Source organism: Falco biarmicus, chromosome Z (genome assembly GCF_023638135.1).
Source record: "Falco biarmicus isolate bFalBia1 chromosome Z, bFalBia1.pri, whole genome shotgun sequence".
Classification (NCBI taxonomy): domain Eukaryota; kingdom Metazoa; phylum Chordata; class Aves; order Falconiformes; family Falconidae; genus Falco; species Falco biarmicus.
Window position 1 is genome coordinate 65,186,150 of NC_079311.1, and position 10,252 is coordinate 65,196,401.

General features: G+C 44.7%; 1 protein-coding gene across 1 annotated transcript in view; it reads right to left on the minus strand.

The window, feature by feature from the left end:
* RAB3C (RAB3C, member RAS oncogene family) overlaps positions 1-9,651 on the minus strand; it is a 137,610-nt gene extending 127,959 nt beyond the window's left edge. The window contains exon 1 of the mRNA XM_056325316.1: positions 8,881-9,651. Within this exon, the coding sequence (XP_056181291.1) occupies positions 8,881-8,904 (24 nt within the window). The 5' untranslated portion in view covers positions 8,905-9,651. The remainder of the gene's footprint in view (positions 1-8,880) is intronic.
* Positions 9,652-10,252: the final 601 nt, after the last annotated feature.

Consider the following 10,252-nt stretch of genomic DNA (forward strand, 5'->3'; position numbering starts at 1 on the left):
CAAATCTGAGTCCATAAATACAGTTTCTGATCCATATAAAACACCTGAATATGCACAGATTACTGAATGCAGCTAAACAGCAAGCTTATTTTACTCTAGAGACTACAAAGATTATGGGTTCCATTTATAAAAAGTACACTTTTGGCTTTCAGGAAGGTTGCAGAGATTAACTTGAAAACCTTGCAAAAATTCTACCTGGGATGCTCAAAAAACAGATGGCAAAAATTAAATACTTAGAACTAGGTAGTGTTTCACCTCATATGCTTTTTAAGAAAAAATGTCAAGTATTTTGGGACGGTGGCAGGATTTTAAATTCTTGGAGTCTGGCAATACTAAATGCAACAGTTTTGCACACTGACCTCAGACAGAAAGACACACATCATATCCTAACATAAAGGCTCATGGAAAAGCAGCTCATGTCAAAGCTTCCTAAGTTAGACATTCCAGAGTGCACTTGTGCAATGAGAGAGGACAGATGGAACCAGGGTAAGGGCTGTACACTAACCCACCTTCTCAGCAGATTTCCAATTACTACAAAAATTTTCTGAACTAATTCTGCTGTCTCATAGCACAAATAACAGAATGCCATCTTCTATGGGCTGCTGAAGAGGCATATAGAAGCACGGACAAAAAGTCGTGAAGGAATCAATGGAAGTAGCAAACTTTTGGGAGAAAATTCAGTGTAAGATTTATGTTTCATAAATAATGCACTAGGGAGTGCTTGATTTCAGAATTACCCTTTCATTTGGTAGTGACTAAAGTTCTTGTTTAAAAGGTACCTACATGCTTGCAACCTGAGTGCTTGTATTGGCCGTAATATTTATTAACTTCCTTCACAGGCATGAAACAAAGAAGTATTAGAAAAACCCTAAATATTACCAAGCATACACATTACTAATCTTTCATCTTTCTGATTTCTATAGCAAAAGACAGAAACATATGCTGCTCACCTTCACTGCTCTCCTTTACTGTGAAAATATTTGGGGATATTTCACTTAGAACGTGAGAAAAAGAAAATCAAATGCTGTTTATACCAGTCTAATCACAACTGGCTATGAAGTAGTAAAGAGTATGCTAGTGTTGTGTACAGTTTGCAACTAGAAGTCAACAAAGTCCAGCAGACAAAAGACTGTGCACTGGCTGGGGATGCCAGTGTCTAACCTGTACACCTTCCCCAGCAGCCTTTTCTGCTGCCCTTGTGGCTCCTCCCTGTGATGCAGCAGCTGAAACCAGTAGTTACTGCTTCTAGCAAGACGAATAGTTTTCTTTCTTGATTTTATCTCCTAGGAAGCCATCCATGTAGCTTCTTCAGCTCACTTAAGGTTTAAAAAAAAGGGGGTTTAGCTTTCATTTAATTTGCTGTCCTCAGTCCTATGCGCCTTACCATTCATCTCCATGTACTTTAATGCCTAACACTTCAGAAACAGTCTGATTCAGTGAGCAGAGGAATCAGGAGACCTGGATTCTAATAATAGGCTTGCTAAATCTTGTGCAGTATGTAGCCTTCCTGAGTAAGAACAGGTTTCCTGTGGATGGTTTTAAACACAGACTTGCCCCAGAAAGAATTTCAGTGTTCCACTAAATTAATGTGTTTATGTGCATTACCTATGCAATAGTTTCCTTAAAAGTTCTTAAAAAATAATAAACCAATAAAACCGAACCTTCACTGTCCCTTGAACTCATGGATTCATTACTTGCAGTACCACAGACAGAATTATGGGCAAGCTGAACAGAGAATTGCAGCTAACTTTTATTTCAGGGACAGGAGTATGTCTGCCTATTACAGGATGCAGAAGATATAGGAAAGGATTAATTTTGTCACCTCCCACCAGGGGAATCGTGACATGATTTGGGAGGTACTGGCTATAATTTATACTGTTTGGAAAGACTAATTTTAGCCTATAGAGCCAGCCAGGTATCTTTTAAACAAAGATCCAAAGATCTTTGGATCCTCTCTCACATCCAAAACCAAATGAGTGTTAGAAAAGTACTAGTGCCTGCATTAGACTGAAGAAACATCAAACTGAGTATGGATGCTAAGACTTTGCCATTACTTCCCACATTCACTCATTCTGTCGTAAGCTCAGACACAGATTCTTCAGAATACAATTCACATCACCTATATCAGGGTCCTGCACTAAATGATAATCTAGAGAAGTCTCTATTTTTCTGCTGACTGTAAGGGAAATCTAGATGTTTGGTCCTCTTGAACTTTGCGAATATGTCTGCAGACTTCCTTAAATGCAAGCTGCTGACTTCAAGTAAGTATGGGATGCACTGTAGCCCACTTCCCCATGTATTAGTATGTCAGTTCACTCCTAACTGGACTTGTCCCTGCTATGGAGGCATTTGGCAAAGAAATGTGAAGAAGCTAGTGCTGTTGTTATGCTCTTCCTTTGGAAATAGTGCTGGAAAATATCACAAGGAATGCAATGTTTGGACCTGTAATTAAATAATGCATACATGGAGGAGAAACAAATAAACATGCCAGACTCACTAATGTTATGTTACTCTGTTTCAAAGAAAGCAAAACTCTTACCTTTATTTTGACAAAGTTCTCTTTTCAAGTGATTAAATGGGTATATTAAACAAGCATCACTTCCACTAAAACTCACTGAGCTTTCTTTTCAGTATTTTTTTCTCCTTATTTAGTGAAACTGAAGATAGAACACACAAGGCTATTTTCATTAGTATATTGCATACTTTATTTTTTGTTGAATGAGTCCCTATTCAGATCCCTGTACCCATCAGGTTGTTAGCACCAAAGGCAATCTCAGGTTATCTCCTAAAGGACCCAGGACATACTTGAAAGTCCACTAGGAAATCTAAACTCAAGACAATGATCAGAAGACTTACAGTCAGGAGGTCTCACATACCTTCTCCCAGTTTTGATACAGAGTAGGGTTGTCCCCAGACTGAATATGGACCAAGGGCAAAAAGAATGGCTTTATATTCTTCCTTGCTTACAGCATATTCTTTTATATATCCACACTCCTTAAATAAAGATTATTTATGGGCAAAGGCAAGTTTAATCATTGAGTTTCCTATATCAGACTCAGGTACTTTTCAAGTCTTATATTCAACTGTTTCCTTGATCCCAAGATAATAGGCTAAAACAAGGCAGGGTGGAGAACAGATGTCTGAAGAAGTATGTGTTTACCTGCCACCTTCATGATAATAACAAAACACTTGACTATGTTACGCTTTATGGCCTTATAGGACCTCTTTCTTTGATAGAATTAAGTTGAACAGCTTTCTCATTTAAGCAGAGCAGCATGCCATGAATCCCCCTGGCCTGTACTTCTATATACATTCCACTCTGAATGCCTAATGCAGGATAAATTGCCCCTGGAAAATATGACACAAAAGGCAAGAAAAGCTGGGACTTAAAATACTGGGGCTTGTTCTTTATGCCTTTTACAAATACATTGTTTTTCTTTAAAAACTATATAACCAGGCATGTCTTAAAGGAAAAGATCAATAGTAAGTGCAGAAAAAAATGCCTTGTTTCTATCTACAGTAAGGATAGACAGACACTGATTTGTAATTTACATTTGTTTCAAAGAGCAACACTCCTTTACATAAAGCATAGAAATATATACATTTCCATTGCTTTCTAAAAAGAAACTGACTTTAGTCATTTTTTTAGTAAAAAGACAGAGTTCCGTACACACACAGCTTTTTGTGAAGTGATCTGTGAGGTGATCTTTTTGCTTTTTGTAAAATATAATTAGTCAATGGATATTAAAACAATGGAATACAATGGGAAAATTCAATGTTTGTAACTCACTGGACTGTATGTAGGATGCACCACAAGTGAGTGTCTAATGTGCAAATCAAATGTCATCATCAGAGTAGTAAAAATGTTACCTAGATCCTTATACACCATGACAACATAACCCAATCATTAAGAAATCAATGATATTCTAGGTAAAATACCAGGCCAATACTCTAGAGATTGGGTTTTATTCCTAATCTTTCAGAGGTATCCTACGACTTGTTTTCCTTTTTTCTGTGTCTTGGACAAGCAGCTTATCCTCCCTTACATTTGGTGCACTCTCAGAGAACACATCAGTATCCACAGATGCAGAACAGAGCCAATTCTCACAAATCCTTATCATCTAATTTTTAACTGTCCAATTAATAAGACTTAGAGTTCAGTGGACAATGCACCAGCCACTTACTTTGAATTTACGGATTGCTAGCCATCTGCAGAGCACAGCTTGTGAACCAATGTACTTGGCAGCATGAGGAGAAGCTTATCTGCTTCAAGGTATTATAAGGTTAGATTCATGAATATGTGTAAGCATATCATAACCCGATTGGAAATGTGTAGTTAGAAATGCAAAGTTTTATTATAAGTGGCATACTGAAATGACAAGTTGGGGAATATTGGAAAGATACAGAGAGGTGAGTGTCTATTACATTCTAAAGAAGCTCTACTTGCTTCCTATCAGCAGAAGTAGCACAAACGTGGCCACAGTGCTGGCAGCTGTCCAGGACAGCAGAATGCAAGGTGCAATAAAGAACAGTTCTGGCAAGGCTCTAGCACATGGATTCTGGTGAATCCACTTGTGGTGAGCTAGGGCATTATCTCTTCTTTGTCTTTCTTTAACCTAAGTTTACCTTCTCTGTGAAAAAGGTAGCTTAAGAAATGTATTTCCAATTCCCACTCTAGGTAGTACAGCAAAATCCCCTTCTCCAAATAGTGGCAAAATCAGAGATGAAGTCCTAAGTAGGTTAGCCTAACACAGGATGTCAAGAAACCACCAAAAAAGTGCAGCTCTGAAAAAAAAACAACCAACCCTAAATAAATACAAGCTGTGTCAGGCCAAGTACTCCAGTAGAAATTAATTTGAATTTACCAGGGGGTAAGAAAGAGAATGAAGACAAGGTGGCTACAGCCCTCTGTCATTTGCCCTATTTAGCGCAGCATTCAGGGTTATGAGACTAGCAAAGACTGTGCAGCTTCTCTAGTCTCCACAGCAGCTGCATCAGGCCAAAAGACACAGTGAAATACTAGTGCCACTGTTTAAGGCAGTAGTGAGATACCATTTGTAACAATCTGGTCATGAATGTTTACAAAAGCTGAGTTCAGACTGGAAAGTACAGAAAAAGTTTATTAGGAAGACCAGAAGAATGAAGAGCTTATTTTATGAAAGAAAACTTTTTTTTTTTTAAAAAAAAAAAAAGGAGTAAGCAAAACGTGAGCTTGTTTCCTTAGATAATAATCTGGAGTGAACATTAGGGAATGAGAACTATTTAGACAAATGTAAACTGGAGCAGGCACTGGACATTAAGAAGTTAATATAAACTAGCCCTGAGTGCCTTCGAGCTGGAGATTAGAAAGATCTAACCAGCAAAGGGAATGAGCTTCCACAGTACACTTCCAAAAAGGGGTAGTGACAGAAAGAGGACTACTGACTCCAAATGCAGCTTGATCAATTAACAAAAAGGTGTATATGACTTGCTCTGTGGACTCTAATGGCTTGGCAGGCTCTTCCACTCTAGTGCTTCTAATTTGAACCAAGATTAATGTATCTAATAATTTTGCTGAGTGATAGGAGATTAATTGCCCTGCTGACTCCTGTGTCTCAGAGCTTTGATTTGGCTTTTTTCATCACAACTTAAATAAACTCTCAAATATCTGGAAGCAGTCTTTTTACTTGCTATTGCCCTTCTCCATTGTGTTTGGATGTGTACTGTTGCAAACCTGTTTTGTCTGGGCATAACCATTGCCAGTAACAAGATACAAAAAAGCCAAGAAGAAAATGTTCTCCTTGGCAAAGCTGATTATTTACAGATTATTTCCCACTTCCTAGCTTTCCCTCACCTCTGTGGCCTCCATCACCTTTGAAATGATCTCATGCCCTGGCAAGTGAAAGAGAGGGTTTCCGGAGATCTAGCATTTTCTTCAAAATGCCATCATCATAATGCCCACATGCTCTGATAAACACTAGGAAAAGGTTATCCAAACTACATTTCCACTTTCTTATTCTGGCAAAGTGTAGCTTTGTGGGAAGTCTGCATGCTACAACCAGATAGGGACTGAAACTTGGAGTGAATCAGTGTATGAATCACTGAGAATGTTCCATTGAATCTTCACTTTTGAAAGTACCATGGAAGCCTTAGGGGAAACCACTGAGAGACACAGATGTTTCAACTACTTCACACCAATTCTTAAAAGAATATGCAGAAACCATACAAACTTCTATATTTCACAGAAAACGCAGCTGACTGCTTTTGACTTCTAAACTAAAGCCCTCTCCATGGACATAAGCCCTACTAAGACTTATGTCCATTCTTTGAAAACATGGATAGAAAAATGAGAAGTAGTCAGAAACTGACCCAGAACCAATTGTACCCAGCAGATGACAACAGCAAACTTTTACACTAGGTAACTCCTTCTCTGGAAGGACTTTTTGGGCTGCTTTTCTGGTCACTGTTGGCCCTTCTTGCCTACAGAGAAACTGCATGAACTTGAGACTGAAATAATTTGTAAATACAGAAAGACAATGCCACTGCACAGGCCCTTTTCCTCCTCCTGCTAAAATAGTTCTACTTTTTAGTTTTCTTTTTAATTATTGCTGGATAGAAATGAAAAAAAAAATGCTTACACTTTCCTCTGAGGGTTTTTTTTTGTGATGATCAAAAGACATAGACTTGATCACTCTTTCTGCAATTCGGAATAGTAGCTCTGTAACAGACTGTTCCATAACTTCGTTGTGTGCAATGAAGCAACTACATTTTTTTCACGTAATAGGAAATCAGATAGCTAAAAGAGATAAATCAAGCAATTAGTTCAGCCAAACTAAACCACATTTGGACAAGGATCAACCATACTAGCCTGATGCTGGAAAACTAGGCATGCTTAAGAAGAAGAATATACAACAGAATAGTGTTTTACTGGAATTCTTAATAATAATAATAATAATAGAGTATGCTGGTAAGAGTGTCAAGTAGAAGAAAGAAAAATAACACGCAAACACTGAATGTGGGGGAAAAAATATCAAACCTCATCTGCCAGACTGCATTTTCACATCTTGGAAAAATCCAGATGCTTCTGATTATGATTTTGAATGAGATAAGCTTAAAAATAGACACTGTTTGACCATCTCACCAGCCTTGAAAATGTGGAAATTTTCGGTTTTTTTCTAGATCTCTGTCTTTTTTTTTATACTAAGGGTGTGATTTCTCCTGACTTTTAATCAATTATATTTAACATATATTTGTACTGACAAACATAAAAAAATTAAAAGTTTTTCTCCAATGTGTCAAAATACATATTTATATATATAAATATATATATATATATATGTATGTGTGTATGTGGACCTTCCTTTCTTTAGAAGATTTTAATGTTGTACCACTTTTTTGTTTCCATAAGCCTGTAACAACATCAGTGAATTCAACACTGCCAAAAAGGTCAAATGCAATAGTGACCAACTTGTAGTTGTGATGCTTTACTAGTGAAATTTGCTTTTAATGAAATGCTCACCAAAGCAAATACATACTAAACATGACTTCAGTATCTCAATAAGCATGTGTAAATAAATGTGAAATACCACATAAACATTTCCAACACACACATGTAGCATTCAGGACCAGGCATTTTCAACAGCATTCTGATTATTGCTGCTCTCCAATCAGAAAGCTGAAAGACATTCTTAATGAAGAACAGCTTATTTCTAGTGCACCTGTTTGGCTGAAAGGTTTCAGCATGTGACATCTGAGCAATTGCTCTGCAAAATATACATGAAATGATCAGTCTCTGTCCAAAGTCAAGCAGCCCAAAGTCAAGCAAACCCAACTCCATTTCAACATAACTTAAGATTTCAGACTTCACTTTGAACGCACATATTGAAAAGGATGCAGAACTTCCCTTCAGGTTGAAATTCTGTTACTGTCAGAGTAGATATCCAGCATAAAAAATATTAGCTAGCAGAGCTGCAGTTCGTAACTTAAATCACAACGGACAGCAGAAGTGGTCTTTGCATTGTATAAAACCATTGATTGTTCCCAACCCACTGGTAATATGACTGACTTTCTATTAAAAAACAGTCATGTGTTCAAATATAGTTACAGTCTGGTGCCCCCAGAACTGCTTCCCGCATGAGATTATAAAACAGGTCCTAATTAATAACTGAAGTACAGTTCACCAGCATAAACTGTTTGGAACCAACAACCTAGGAACTGCTAAAAACTCTGTGTAATGTAACTTGTATCTGCACAGCACCTGTTTCTCCAGTGCTATAAGGAGCATTATATTCTTCCATACATAACAACTGCTGAAAAGGGGCCACCCTTCGCTACCCCCAGTCCTAGCCCCGAGCCACCTCTCCTGTTGCAGACGGGTAACTGCTTCTTGAATAAACGGGTGGAAGATACCGCGCCGATCCCTGCGCATCCAGGTGGGACCTCCTTACATCCCATCGCCCAACCACTTCCACCCGCCCGCTCCGGGGGAGCTGCCGCCGCGCTGCGAGAGCAGGGTCTGCACAAGACCGTGCGGTGTGCCCAGGGCGACCCGGAACCCACCCGCGGCCGCGGCGGCGGGGCGGCGGCCGCGGGAGGGCCCCGCCGCTCAGCCCCCCGCCCCGGCTGCCCCGCTCCCCGGGCCGGGGCCCCGCACCCCTGCCCTGCCACGGGCCGCGGCCAGCGCCCGCCCGCCGGGGACACCTCTCGCAGGGACAGACCCCCGCCCGGGCCCCACCGCACACACCCCCGGCGCCCTCAGCCCCGTCCTCCTCACACCCGCCGGCCGCCAGCGGGAGAGCCCGGCCCGGCGGCCCCGCCACGCCGCCGCAGGCGCCCGGCTCTCGGCCGCGCTGCGCCGGCCGCCCCCCTGGCGGCTCGCTCGGCTCCGGCCCGGGGACCCACCTGCACGGGCGCTTCGTGCCTCATGGCCGGGCGCGGCCCGCCGCTCGCTCCGCTGCCGCCCGCCGCCCGCCCGCGCACGCCAACAGCCGCGGCCGCCGCCCGCCCGGGCTCTGCTGACAAACCCGCGTCGCGATCAGCACCGGAGCTGTCCCCGCTCCGCCCCCGGCACCGCCCCCCCTCCCGCGCGCGCCCGGGAGCCGTAGTCCGCCCGCCCCGCCCCGCCGCCGCCCGGCCGCGCAGGCCGCACTACAGCTCCCGCGGCGCTCTGCGCACGGCGGCCCGCCGCCGCGGGGGACGGCGCGGGCGGAGGCGGCGGGGCCAGCGCGGCGCTTTGCAAACTCGTCGCGGGGCCGCGGGGAGCGGCGGGGCCGGGGAGCGGCTGGGCGGCACGGGGCGCTTTGCCCACGCTGCGGCGCGGAGCGGGGACGGAGGGAGCGGGGACGGAGGGAGCGGGGCCGGCCCGCCGGCTCGGCGGATGCGCTGCCGGCCCAGCCCCAGCGCCGGCAGCCGCGGCGGAGCGGGGCCGGGCCGGGGCAGCGAGAGCGCTGCGGGCGCGGCAGGCAGCGGCCCTCAGCGGGCTGCAGGGAGTCGCGGGGCGGAGCGGGCGGAAGCCGCGCTCCCGCGGGGCCTGGAGGGCGCGCCGCGAGGCACCGGCAGCGCTTCCATGTCGCGTCCCTTTACCCGCCGCACCGGCAGCTGCGCTGGTCCCGCTCCGCCCCGCCGGCCCCATCACTCTGCAGCCCGGGCGCCGGGCCGGGGGCGCCCGCCGGGCAACGCCCCGCAGCCAGCGGGCCGTGGGCGCCGCAGGGGAGGGCTGGGGGCGGCCTGCCGCGCCCACCGCGGCTCGGTCCCGCCGGCCGCCCGGCGCGCCTGGCTCCCGCGGCCGGCCCTGGGGCCGAGCAAGGCCGAGCGTCCTCGGCGTGGCAGCGGCTGATTAATGTCTGCGCTGTTGTAAAGTCACAGTCCCTACCCGCGCTACTTCTCCTCCTCTTTGTCACATCCCATTGTCCCCGCTGTCCCCACTAGGATCCTCGCTGGCCTTTGACAAAGAGCAGCAGGTCGGCGCCGGGCCGTGCTGCTGTGCGGTGGTGGCAGCCCCGCACGGGCACAGCTTCGGGCCAGTGGCACTCGGTTTTGATGGCGGTATCGAGGTCATCGTGAGGGAATGACACCAAAAAAGCATCACACCTTCTGCATGTGTTCCCAAAACTGGGTTTTATTGTCCAATAGGTTTTGAATATCTTTCTTAGCACTTTTTCTATAACCATAGCCTTTAATTCAGAGTCCATACTTGGGCCCCGATATACAGGACCATGCAGAATCACAGAATGGCTGGTGTTGGAAGGAACCTCTGGAGATCATCTGGTCCAAC